Source organism: Eurytemora carolleeae, unplaced genomic scaffold, assembly GCF_000591075.1.
Source record: "Eurytemora carolleeae unplaced genomic scaffold, Eaff_2.0 scaffold27, whole genome shotgun sequence".
NCBI classification, from domain to species: domain Eukaryota; kingdom Metazoa; phylum Arthropoda; class Copepoda; order Calanoida; family Temoridae; genus Eurytemora; species Eurytemora carolleeae.
In genome coordinates, this window is record NW_019396259.1 from 531,327 (window position 1) to 545,031 (window position 13,705).

A 13,705-nucleotide genomic window follows, 5' to 3' on the forward strand; every position below is an offset into this window, starting at 1 on the left:
AATTGAATTTTAGATATTTGGGTCATCTTTACAGTCTCATCCTAATAGTGGAAACACCGTAGTTTAAATGATTCTTGATGAAAAGAGTAAAATTGAGGGAGATATCTTTTTATTTTTAGGTGTTTTAACGTTATCGTTGAGATGCATTATTCACCTTTGAAAATAATTAGAATTAAGTTAGTCTCCTGTACTTCTAGAACCCCCGGAGTCTCCTGAGAACCTAACCTTGTCCAGTGTTACCTCAAGAACTGCTCGGATATCCTGGTCTGTCTCACAATCTAAACCAAAGATAGAGCGATTCGTTGTAGAGTGGAAGAAACAGCATGGTAAGATTAGTAGAAGTATTTCTATTGAGAATCCAAAGATTAACTTTTTTCGTCAGAAGGATCAAATTATTTCTTTTGGATATCCTGTGATTGGAACCCAGCAAAAATAGCTAAAACTTATCTCTCAATTTTCAAAAGTTGCCACATTAGATAGCGGGATTCGATTAAAAGGAGAGTTTGATAGGGAGAATAGTAGATATGAAGGGGAGAAGTTAAATAATTGCAATCTTGTCCAAGTGTTCATGTTCATATTTCTGCAAAATTACATGTTGTACTTTGTGACCTTGTAGCTTTCCAAGTTTTGATTTTACACCAAAGTGAAAGAAAAGCATTTTTTTCTAAAAGATTTTTAATATGAAAATTACTTAAAATTGATGTAAAAAAGATCAGAAAAGAAGAAAAATAATATGGAGAATGTTATGCAAAATTTTATACCACAAAGTCAAACTTTCTAATGCCTATATCTTTGCAACCTGATGCATGGTTTAAACATTTTATATTTCAAACTTAGACACTTTGATCTAACAGAATTCATAGTTTGAAATATCAAGGGTCTACAACATCGGGTGGCACAGATATAGAGATTCGAAAATCAGAGTTTGTGACAAAAAATCAGTTCATTTGGAAGACGAAGATAAAAAAGAAAAATCCAGTAAATTATTTTCTAATTTTGGAAAATAAATTTTTTTTTAAATTCAACAAAATATTTTTTCAGAAAGTTGGGAAGGTGGATCTGAGGATAAAACATTGTATGGACAGGTAATAAAAATCAAGTTTAAATCTAAACGTCAAATGCCAATAAATATTTAAAAGTTTGAAATATATATGATACATTTTATAATTTTAAAATTTGAAACTATTCGCTTGAAATTCTAATTTTCAAATCCTTATATCTTTGAAACCTGATGTCGCGGACCTTAATAGTTTGAGATTGAGACGGGCAATTTGTTCCTTTAAAGGGACTGTAAGCGTAATTTCATCTGACCCTCCTTCCAAATATGGCAATGCCTGATTCCTAACGGTACTCTTAAAACCTTAATCTAAAGAAAATTTAGATTTTTTTTAGGTAAATAAAGTGTTTAATTTTAATTACTCCCATATGATTTCCTGCGCAAGTCTTTTTTGAAGAGTCACTCCTTAATGCCGAGTCCATTGGCGCCTGATCCAATCAGGGTTCAGTCATGTGTTTGTTATCTATTCTGAACCAATAGAAATAGTATGGCGGTAACATCTATCTTTCTGTCTATCTCATTATCCAATTAGAGAGTTATGAATCCTTCATTCGGCGCTATCAGTAAATGGAAATATTTACTTTCACTGAAACTATATAGTATATACTCGAGTATTCACAATTGAAAATAATCAGTTTTTAAATTTATAAACATTGATGTCTAATTCATACTTGATCAGCCAAAGCTTTTATGTGAATCGGACATTGCAATCGTAGCATGGCGGGTCACTTGAAACTAAGCTTACAGTCCCTTTAATAAAAAGAAAAGTTGATATAAAAATGTTAATATAAAGGTGAACGATGTAATAATCTCTGGTCTGCGTCCTGCACTGCTGTACCAGGTTCGAGTCTTTGCGGAGAATGAGCTCGGCCGGAGTAAAGAGGGACGGGTGCTTCAGGTAAATAGCAAAACTACAATTTGTACAATAATACATTTTTAATCTAGAGAAATCAATTATCGGTTCTATTTGATGGAAAGGACCTGAACACTCGCCACAGACTCAATTTTCTAATCCTTTTATTTTTTATGACTTCATCATTCGATATTTTTGACAATATTATCCAGCTGACACATCATTTATTAATATTAAAGTTCAAAAGCATTAATATTGTGGTAAGAAATTAGGGTTCGAGGCGAGTGTTTGGAATTTTTATGTTTTAAATAGACCTGGATAAACAAATTATTGGTCATAATTTTGACGAAACTTGCATTTGTTCATTTGTTTGAATTAGATAAGTTTTTGTATTTTCTACTTGTTAAAATTAAAATATCTCTTCTAGGTTTGCAAATAGTTTTTGGTTTTCTTGAAAGTTGTCTAGTATTAAACAACATTTTATCCATATTTTCTTGTTTGGTTCCATATTTCAAATAAATTTCTTTTTTATCTCTCCTGGATAGAATAATAGCTGGAGCAGGTTTCTCTAATAGTTTGATATCAGTAGGAGTAGGTTTATTTCTCCGGGGTTTGATATCAGTAGGAGTAGGTTTATTTCTCCGGGGTTTGATATCAGTAGGAGTAGGTTTATTTCTCCGGGGTTTGATATCAGTAGGAGTAGGTTTATTTCTCCGGGGCTTGGTTTACTAGAGAACCTGATAATATTGTTATTGTATTAAAACCATCGGCTCTATAACTATCCCTGTACTATATCCCTGCCATTCCTGTATTATATCCCTGCTATTCCTGTATTATGTCTCTGCTATTCCTGTTTTAAATCCTTGCTATTCCTGTATTATACCCCTGCCATCTTTGTTTTATACCGGCCTGCTATCCCTGTATTATACCTCTGCTATCCCTGTATTATACCTCTGCTATCCCTGTATTATATACTCCTTCTATCCCTGTATTATACCCCTGATATCTCTGTATTATACCCCTGCTAACTCTGTATTATACCCCTGCTATCTCTGTATTATACCCCTATTGTCCTTTTAATTATATACCCCTTTTTTATATCCCTGCTATTTCTAGTTTATCACGGATGGAGAGAGACCCGAAGGAGTTGCTCAAAATATTAGGATCAGTCCTCTTTCTCCTACTCAGTTACAGGTATATAATGCTTTTACTTTATGTCTCTCTCTGTACTTTTATCCTTTAAATGAACTGTAAGTGTAATTTCAAGAAACCTGGCCTCCGCGCAATGATGGAAATGCCTGATTCATAACTGTACCCTTGAAACCTTTATTTTATCAGTAGTGTGGAGGACAATGTCATTCGACAGTCACTTTTGGAGAGAAACAGCAACTGAAAATAATCAATTTTCAAATTTAAAAACATTGATATCTCATTCTTACAACTTGATAAGACAGAGCTTTTACGGACACAGTTGTGAATTGGGCATCTCGCCATCTTTGCTTGGAAGGTTACTTGAAATTATGCTTACAGTCTCTTTAAGATATATGTGTCCTGAAAGTTATGCTTACAGTCCCTTTAAGATAATGTTTCTTGAAAGTTATCTGATTTCATTTTATAAAATTTTGAAATTCTCTGTGGCAAACTATTCTTTAATTTTAAAGCTAAATTTTTTCTTCATTTTTTTTGGATTGTTTTAGATATTTTTTAAACAATAAAAAACTTATATAAGACCTCAAAAGTATCATTTCTAAACCAGTGTATTCCCCCATGTTTTATTTACTTTCTAACTATTTCAATATATTGTATTTGTTCAATGTTTCAATTTTTCAATTTTCAACGTAATATGAGACTGATGACAATTTCTAACCCCGAGGATTCTCTATCTCCAAGAGTGAAAACCTTTTCTGCCAGTGAGGTCGATTTACAGATACTATAAAAGTTCACGGGCTCATATCTGGAAATCTCAAAAAGGGAGTGCACTACAAAGTAATATTTTACTTACAATTTATTTACAATGTGATTGACTATAGCAACCAGTAATCACTTATCAGTAAAAAGAGGGATTCACCTGAAAATTCAGAACCAATATCAAGCGTAAAATCCAACATTTTTTATTATTGTTCAATATTCATGGATAAATGAATAAAAAATATTCAGGTGATGTGGGATCAACCTGGCCCAGAACTCAGTCACGGAGCTATTCTCAGATATAATATTGGAGTTAGAGAGTTTGGGTAGGTGACAATAATCAATCAATCAATCAATTAATCAATTAATAAATCAATCAATTAACCTAATACAGAGCTTAGTCACGGAGCTATTCTCAGATATAATATCGGAGTTAGAGAGTTTGGGTAGGTGACAATAATCAATCAATCAATTAATCAATTCATAAATCAATCAATTAACCTAATACAGAGCTTAGTCACAGAGCTATTCTCAGATATTTGGTGGATGGCATTAATCAATTGACCAATCAATCAATCAATGCGATACAGAGCTCTCCCACGGAGCTATTCTTAGATATAATATCGGATTTATTAATCAATCAATCAATTAATCAATTAATCAAATATCGTATTCTATTTTCAGGACGGATCTACCATACATGTTCTACGATGTAGATAGATACCATTGGGATAGAACAAGACATCAGTTTAGGTATCATTATTATTTTTATTATTATTGTTTATTATTAATATTATTATTATTATTATTATTATTATTATTATTATTATTATTTATAATAATAATTATTTGTAGACTGCGAAGGTTGCGGAAATTCAGCAAATATGAAATTGTGATTCAGGAATTTGCATTATTCTGATCCTGATCTTGGTTCTTGATTTTGCAATATTTGGAGTTGTTTTGCATTTTCCAATTTGAATTTTACTTCCAAACTGTCATTGTGAATCAGAACTGCTGGAAATGTAAAGAATTGTCAATATTCAATTAAATATTTGTTTAAAACATAAAAAAGATGTCAAATTTTTATATTCTTGAATTGCAGCAAACTTCTCGCTAAGAATAATAATTGTTTTATAATTCTTTAAAAAGTAAATATTTGCAAATTATCTTTTTTGCATATTATGATCCGAGTTCTTAATATGTTTTTAATGTTTATTTTCTTAAGATTGTTTTACATTTCTTTATTTTTGAATATTGTTGGTGAACAGGCAGTGAATAGACACGGAGAAGGTCCTCTCTCAGATATAGTTGTTGGACAAACCCTGGAAGCAGGTAATAATAGGTGGCAACAGAGATATGGACCAATTATACACGACGTCACAAGTGTCAAATATAACAAGGAAAACGAAATTTTCTCATATTTGTTGACATGATTTCCAAGATTAAATAAAAAGTGTACAAACAGAAAATAAAGAATACATAAAATTTCTACTTATTTTACTCACCCACTTCATTTTAAAATTATCACTATAGTTGATAATTTTGTCGGACACAAAAACTAAGTTGAAAATTGTTACGTGTGAGTAGAGTGTACAAATTCTACGTTGCCATCTATTGTACTAGAATCTATTTGAGATGGACTATCAGCGTAATTTCAAGAAAACCTTTATGCAAAGATGTCAAGACCCAGTTTACAACGGTACGCCTGAAACCTGAAATCAATAATGTGGAAGATATTGTTTTTTTGTCTAATTAAAAGTATTTACTTAAGATCTGTTTTCCCGCAATAGAAATGGACTAGTCACTTTGTAGAGAATACACAGTTAACCCTATCTCTGCTGGGGTACTTGAAAACCAGGATATGCTGGGGGGGGGGGTCAATAAGTTCCCCCCCTCTAAATGCCATGTTTGATGTCCAAATACGACAAATGATACATCATTGGAAAGCTCTTGTGCTCTACTTTTAGAATCTGCAAAAAAAATTGCAAATTTGCAAAATTGAATTTTTTATCCCAAAATCCAGTAAGATAATAAAAATGTTTGCAAAACAAATTTGTCCAAAAAATGAAAAATTATACATTTTTGAAAAGCCCTTGACCATGCCATTTCAAATATGCAAAAAATTTTGCAAAATTTTAAATAACCTGATTTTTAATCAAGAAAAACTAAAAATTGCAAATTTCTTTTAACAGGTTATTTGCAAAAAATTTGAATTTTTTTCGCAAAACTTATGCAATTCGTTTCCTTATGGCAAAGGCTTTCCAAAAAGCTAAATTTTATCAAAATCTGACAAAACAAACATTTAGTTTGTTACAGAAAAAAGCCCGGTTTTAGGCCTAAAGGGAGTTCTTTGGGTATGTAGGAAAAGTCAGAAAATTTCAGCAGCCTCAGACCAATACTTTTTGAGTTATGTAAAAAAAACTACAGGGAGGGGGTCAAATTGACCCCCCCCCCAGCAGGAATAGGGTTAAAAAGACTAAGATGTTAGGGGTACCATTGTGAATCAACCATTGCCATCTTTGCCAGGATGGTAAATTGAAATTTAATGTCGCCAAAAACTAATAATTCTCTTAAAAAAACTTTCAAACGTAATTCGCAAATTAGACTTTTGTTTGCAGAGATCGTGCGAAAATAAAAGATGATATATTCCAAAAAAATGTTTATTAAAACCAATAGTTCTTGTAGTTATAATTATTTTTTCAATGATTAAAACTATCTCTGCAAATAGTTTTAATATATAAATAATTAATCATTAATTTTGTATTGAATCTTACAGTCTCATACTAATACACTTGGATAAATGAAACCTCGTTTCTTGGAGAACCCTTGAGTTAGTTGCTATATACAGAGTATTATACAGAGATTGTATAAATATAGTTTCCATTATTTTTAAGGGTCCGTTGGTTCATGAAACGTTTCATTTTCTTCATTAATTAACCCCTTCAACCCCACTTTCTTATATATTGGGAGTTTAAAGGCATTGTTCACCTTTTTTAAAATAAAAAAACGACACTATCCTCCACATTATAGATCAGATAAAGGTTGCAAGGGTACCGTTGTGAATCAGACATTGCCATCTTTGCATGGAGGGTCACTTGAAATTTCGCTTACTGTCCCTTTAAAGCTAATCTTACCACTCAACGATGTCCCTGAGGTTTAGGATCATGTTTATATTTACTTCTTCTATTTTTTTAATGGTTTAAGTTTTGTTCTGAACTATTTGAGTTTCAAGCCTCAAACCAAGGAGTAATTATATAATGTGAAGAGGGGACAATCTTGGTGAACAATGATAATAATTTACAATCAAATTATGAGCTAGGTTTGAAGTACTAAAGTGTCCTTTAAAGGAAATCTAGACGTAAATTTAAGTGACCCTCCATTTATAGAATACCATGTTCGATTCACTTTGTCTGAATGAGGAAGAATGAGATATTCTTATTTTTCCAACTGAAATTTGTATTTCTTTAGCAGCACTTGCAGATATATGTAGCAGAGACTACGAAGAAAATTGTTAGAATTCAACATATTTCAAGATAAAATGAACATATTTTTCTCTTTGTAACTCAACTAGAGATTTAAAATGGTATTTATGAATCGGTTATGACATAGGTTTACTATTCACTACGCCTAATGTCACTGTACGTTGTCATGATAAATAATTAACTTGAATTTTAGGATATAACGTTATCATCTCACTTTGTTCATTGTTTATTATTAATATTCATGTAACTTCTCAAACTGTTCTCTTTTTGTATGAAACCTTAATAAATATTTTAGCCCCTGAAGACGCCCCAGAGGCTGTTGAATGTTTGCCCCTGTCCTCTACAGGGGTGCACGTGAAGTGGCGAGCCCCCCCTCATCCCACCTGGAACGGACAAATCAGGGGATATAGAGTGCTTTATGTTCCTTTTCCTCTGAGAGATGAAGTTCCAGCCCTACTCAATACAGCCAGGTAAACTGGAGATATATAGTTCCAGCCCTACTCAATACAGCCAGGTAAACTGGAGATATATAGTTCCAGCCCTACTCAATACAGCCAGGTATATATAGTTCCAGCCCTACTCAATACAGCCAGGTAAACTGGAGATATATAGTTCCAGCCCTACTCAATACAGCCAGGTAAACTAGAGATATATAGTTCCAGCTCTACTCAATACAGCCAGGTAAACTAGAAATATAAAGTTCCAGCCCTACTCAATACAGCCAGGTAATCTAGAGATATATAGTTCCAGCCCTACTCAATACAGCCAGGTAAACTGGTTATATATATTTCCAGCCCTACTCAATACAGCCAGGTAAACTGGTTATATATATTTCCAGCCCTACTCAATACAGCCAGGTAAACTGGAGATATATAGTTTCAGCCCTACTCAATACAGCCAGGTAAACTGGAGATATATAGTTCCAGCCCTACTCAATACAGCCAGGTAAACTGGTTATATATATTTCCAGCCCTACTCAATACAGCCAGGTAAACTGGATATATAGAGTTCCAGCTCTACTCAATACAGCCAAGTAAACTGGAGATATATAGTTCCAGCCCTACTCAATACAGCCAGGTAAACTGGATATATATAGTTCCAGCTCTACTCAATAAAGCCAGGTAAACCAGAGATATATAGTTCCAGCCCTACTCAATACAGTCAGGTAAACTGGAGATATATAGTTCAAGCTCTTCTCTATACAGCCATGTAAACTAGATATATAGTTCCAGCAATACCCAATACAACCAGGTAAAAACTAATGTTTTGATTAAATAATGTTTTGATAAAATCAGGTTTTGAATAAATAATGTTTTTAATAAATAATGTTTTGACTGAATAATATTTTGATTAAATAATGTTTTGATTAAATAATGTTTTGATTAAATAATGTTTTGATTTAATAATGCTTTGATTAAATAATGTTTTGATTAATTAATGTTGTGATTAAATAATGTTTTGATTAAGTAATGTTTTGATTTAATAATGCTTTGATTAAATAATGTTTTGATTAAATAATGTTGTGATAAAATAATGCTTTGATTAAATAATGTTTTGATTAAATAATGTTGTGATTAAATAATGTATTGATTGATTGATGTTTAGGCTAAGTGCTGTTATTGGAACTACAACGGCACTATCTGGATTAGTACCCAGCACTAATTATAGTATTCAGGTGACAAACTTTTAATTAGTTTTTCTTTCAAAACATGGATAATTATTTCCGTAAAACTTTGACCTCCAACATATACATCTTGCAATTAAGGTTACCTCTAAAAAATGTATTTAAATGAAATAAAAAAATGTTTGGGCTATATTTACTTTTCCGATTCTGACAGAAATTTAATATTGCATAAAAAGCAACCCCCCCCCNAACCCATCGGTCTATTTATATATGATTATATCTTATATCCAGGTGCTAGTGTATACTGGAGCTAAAGTTTATATCCTGGTCTATTTATGATTATATCCAGGTGTTAGCGTATACTGGAGCTGGAGATGGAAGGTTCTCTGCTCCAGTCTCCTGTTCTACTGAAGAGGATGGTAGGATATTTAATAATTCTAAAGTAAACTTCTTCAAGATCAACCACCCTAAGTTGAGAACTCATTCTCCCCTAAAAACTGAAGAATTTTCAATAATCTAGATGTTCAAGTATCAGTGCGTAAAACTAACTAGACATAAATATGTCTGGGGGGTATCGAAAGAAAAATGGTCTTTTATTCAAAATTTATTAGCGTTAGAAGAAAAAAGTAAAAAAAAAGCATTTGAAAAATCGACATTTTTCAGGTAAATAGTAGCCATCAGGTTCAATAGTAAATACTCATGAAGTATTAAACAAAGACGTCAGAATGCGCAATGTCAAATAATAAAAAGGTTGCTCCCCCCCCCCCATTTTATCCTTTTTGATTTAAGTCACATGCAAGATCTTTAAAGAATTAAAACTTCCTAGGTTTTTAGTTTATATGTTTAAAAGTATATATATATCTATATAGCATATAGCTTGTAGTACTTCCGGCCACTTTCCTGTAATCGATCATACTGTTTGTTTTGGCGTTGGAACACGAACTAGTTTGGGTCTTGTTTTGGCGCCACCTTCTTCACTCACCATACATTATCTTACAAAGATTTACAAATATAAGTATATCGGGAAAATAAGAATAGAATTTGACACAAGCTCAAATTTTCTAATCCTCATATCTTTGCAACTTTGTGTTAACATGTGATATTTCAAACTTAAATTATTTGAGCGAACAGAATGCATTGTTTGAAATATCTAAGGTCTACGACATCGCATTGTAAATATATGGAAATTTGAAAATCAGAGTAGGTGGCAAAGACTCAATTCTTCCTCTGTATTGTTCTATGAAAAATGTTGAAAAGGCTGAACCGATTTCAAAACTGGAAATTAAGATATCTCTTTTTTCTCGACATTTTATATAGATGAGTGTAAATAAAGTTTGTTTACACTATATAACGTCCACCCAATACCATTGTTTACATTTACAAATTGTCTTCATATTTTATTTTTATCTATCCATTCAGCTTTCTTTTCACCAATTTAGACGACCATTCATTCTTAATAGTTTATTCCCTTGGAGGGGGAATTATCATCAACAATATTTCCCCCTCTCACACATTCATACATAAATATTAGATTTGGTGCATTTTCTAACTCTCCAGAATAGCGTACACAAATTGGCAATATCCCAAATGTCATGGCCGCAGCGATCCCCCTTCCCCCGCCCCCCGCCCCATTAAAAACTGACTTGGTTGAGAGTGCTGAACTATATTAGATATTAGGTATAGAATGTTATTTATATATTTTNCCCCACAATTAACACAAAATTATAAGAGGCATTGCTCGTTTTTCTGACTTTGCTGGCTTTAAATGTGTTCAAATCTGACAATTTCTTCTCATTTTACTGAAGCAAAAACCCTCAAATATTTTTTTTACAAAAATTTCAATTGATTGAAAACAATTAGTTGCAAACATGGATATCTACTTAAAAAAACTAATTCTGAAAACGTATCCACCCCCAAAGCAGGAGTTTTACACATCTGTCCGCTCAACCTCAGGATTTACAGATAATTAAAAAATTTAATAATAATATGACTCAAATGAATGCTAAAGAAGTTTTCCACAACACTGCATACTCAGTTCAACTACCTTACATAGCCGGTCACTCCCTTTAATGCTTGATCATACAAAGCTTTTAGGGTACTGTTGTGAATCTGAAATTCATGGAGGATCACTTGAATTAAAGTTTACAGTTCTTTTAAATACTTCCAGATATAATACTTAGAGCTATAAAGCTACACTAATTTATTCTTATGTCCGGTCTGATCAATTAAGAATTGTGGGTGATGTGAAGAAAGAAAGTTGGCAGGATAAACCCATCTCCAGGTCCCAGGGTAGTACAGGGTGTACAGGATAAACCCATCTCAGGGTCTCAGGATAGTACAGGGTGTACAGGATAAGCCCATCTCCATGTCCCAGGATAGTAAAGGGTGTACAGGATAAACCCATCTCCAGGTCCCAGGATAGTACAGTGTGTACAGGATAAACCCATCTCCAGGTCCCAGGATAGTACAGGGTGAACAGGATAAACTCATCTCAGGGTCCCAGGATAGTACAGGGTGTACAGGATAAACCCATCTCCAGGTACCAGGCTAGTAAAGGGAGTGCAGGATAAACTCATCTCCAGGTCCCAGGATAGTACAGGGTGTACAGGATAAACCCATCTCCAGGTCCCAGGATAGTACAGGGTGAACAGGATAAACTCATCTCAGGGTCCCAGGATAGTACAGGGTGTACAGGAAGAACCCATCTCCAGGTCCCAAGATAGTACAGGGTGTACAGGATAAACCCATCTCCAGGTCCCAGGATAGTACAGGGTGTACAAGTTAAACCCATCTCCAGGTCCCAGGATAGTACAGTGTGTACAGGATAAACCCATCTCCAGGTCCCAGGATAGTACAGGGTGTACAGGATAAACCCGTCTCAAGGTTCCAGGATAGTACAGGGTGAAAAGGATAAACTCATCTCAGGGTCCCAGGATAGTACAGGGTGTACTAGTTAAACCCATCTCCAGGTCCCAAGATAGTACAGGGTGTACAGGATAAACCCATCACCAGGTCCCAGGATAGTACAGGGTGTACAAGATAAACCCATCTCAGGGTCCCAGGATAATACAGGGTGTACAGGATAAACCCGTCTCAAGGTCCTTAGGATAGTACAGAGTATACATATCAGGGTCCCAGGATAGTACTGGCTAAACAAGGACACAATCCATAGCTTTAAAACGTACTTGGGATACAAGTTATTGAATATAACTCGATATTCATCAATCTGACTTGAACGAAGAATAGAAGACTTAAAGAAAGTGTAAAATACTAATTATTTTCTAGGGGGGTTCTCTACAAAAGTTATTTACGTATTTCTACTGCAGGGAAACATTTAGGAATATCGTAACTAAACACTTTTAAATCTAGATAACCGACAATACGTTTCAGATTATTGACCAGATTAAGGTTTCAATGGTACCGTTGTGAATCCCACATTAACATCTTCGCATTGAGGGTCACTTGAAATTACGTTTTCAGTTTTTTAAATGATTTAATTAAAAATTCACTCCTTTTGTTTTCCATTTTATATTTTAGATTCCCCTCTTCTTTTACTTTTTATTTTCCCACCAACCTTTTCCCAAAATGTTGTATTCCAGTCTGATCTTGTTTTATTAGCAAAAACAATACCATATGGTGCATTCGGAACATCATGGGTTTATACCTTTATACTGCAATACATCACAGCAGTTCTACACGTTACTTGTAATAAACATTATTATTATTATCATTATTATTAGTATTATTATTATTATTATTATTATTATTATTATTATTATTATTATTATTAGTATTATTATTATTATTATAATTATTATTATTCTTATTACAAATTGGATTTTTTGGCAAAAAAAAAAGAAAAAAAGGGAAACAAATCATATCCAAGGTTTTAGGTATTTACTTGAATTATCGATAAATATACAGAATGTTAAATTACTAAAATAATTTTTTTGTCGTGAATGTATAATTCATCCTTTTAATTTGACAAACTATTCTTCTTTCACAAGGAAAAATTATCCTGGACTAACTACATGCGTTCAGTTTCTGCAATTTAAATTTAATCCTATATTGGTCTATACTTCAACAATCTATAAACTTGTTGTTTTGTAATACTATTTCATCTATAAAGACAAAAAAAGAAGATTTCAAGTTTAATTGTGTCAAATTGTGATCGAAAGACACAACTTGTTCAGACAAACTGTTAAATCAGCGTTAAAAGCAAAAATGCAATGTTCAGTGTGATAAAAGTATTTTAAGTTTGTATGTACTTAAATAACTAATCACAATATTATCTACAAGGTGCCAACTCTGTGGTTGTATCCTGGTTACCCCCACACCATACCAATGGAGAGGTCATCAAGTACAGAGTTTATGTCAGGTATATGGTATTTTATGTCAGGTATATTATCTTTTACGTCCAGTATTTAATAAGTATATTATCTTTTATGTCAGGCGTATTATCTTTATGTCAGGTATTTTATCTTTATTCCAGGTATATTATCTTTTATGTCTGTTTTTTATCTTTTATATCCTGTATTTAATCTGTATATTATCTTTTATGTCAGGTATATTTTCTTTATGTCAGGTATATTATCTTTTATGTCAGTTATATTTGAACTTCTATGTCAGGAATATTAGCTATGTGTATTTATCTTGTTTACTAAGTAACCTAGTGTGTGCAAAATAATTTGATTATGCATTTTTTATCCCTCACTCCCCCCTCCTCCCTCCCACCTTTCCTTTCAGTACCCTCCTTCTCTCATACCACTCCCCCCAACTCG

General features: G+C 33.0%; 2 protein-coding genes across 2 annotated transcripts in view; both read left to right on the plus strand.

The window, feature by feature from the left end:
• Window positions 1–9,459, plus strand: part of LOC111699552 (Down syndrome cell adhesion molecule-like protein Dscam2) — a gene marked incomplete at its 5' end in the record, with an annotated part of 34,186 nt that extends 24,727 nt beyond the window's left edge. Inside the window, 11 exons of the mRNA XM_023470252.1 lie at window positions 198–326; window positions 1,042–1,085; window positions 1,851–1,955; window positions 3,027–3,104; window positions 4,068–4,144; window positions 4,503–4,571; window positions 4,674–4,719; window positions 5,087–5,150; window positions 7,596–7,770; window positions 8,906–8,975; window positions 9,274–9,459. Of these exons, the coding sequence (XP_023326020.1) occupies window positions 198–326; window positions 1,042–1,085; window positions 1,851–1,955; window positions 3,027–3,104; window positions 4,068–4,144; window positions 4,503–4,571; window positions 4,674–4,719; window positions 5,087–5,150; window positions 7,596–7,770; window positions 8,906–8,975; window positions 9,274–9,444 (1,028 nt within the window). The remainder of the gene's footprint in view (window positions 1–197; window positions 327–1,041; window positions 1,086–1,850; window positions 1,956–3,026; window positions 3,105–4,067; window positions 4,145–4,502; window positions 4,572–4,673; window positions 4,720–5,086; window positions 5,151–7,595; window positions 7,771–8,905; window positions 8,976–9,273) is intronic.
• Window positions 9,460–13,216: 3,757 nt separating this feature from the next.
• The window catches only part of LOC111699540 (Down syndrome cell adhesion molecule-like protein Dscam2), a 22,046-nt gene continuing 21,557 nt past the window's right edge, over window positions 13,217–13,705 (plus strand). Inside the window, exon 1 of the mRNA XM_023470240.1 lies at window positions 13,217–13,302. The gene's annotated coding sequence lies outside the window, so the exon portion shown is untranslated. The remainder of the gene's footprint in view (window positions 13,303–13,705) is intronic.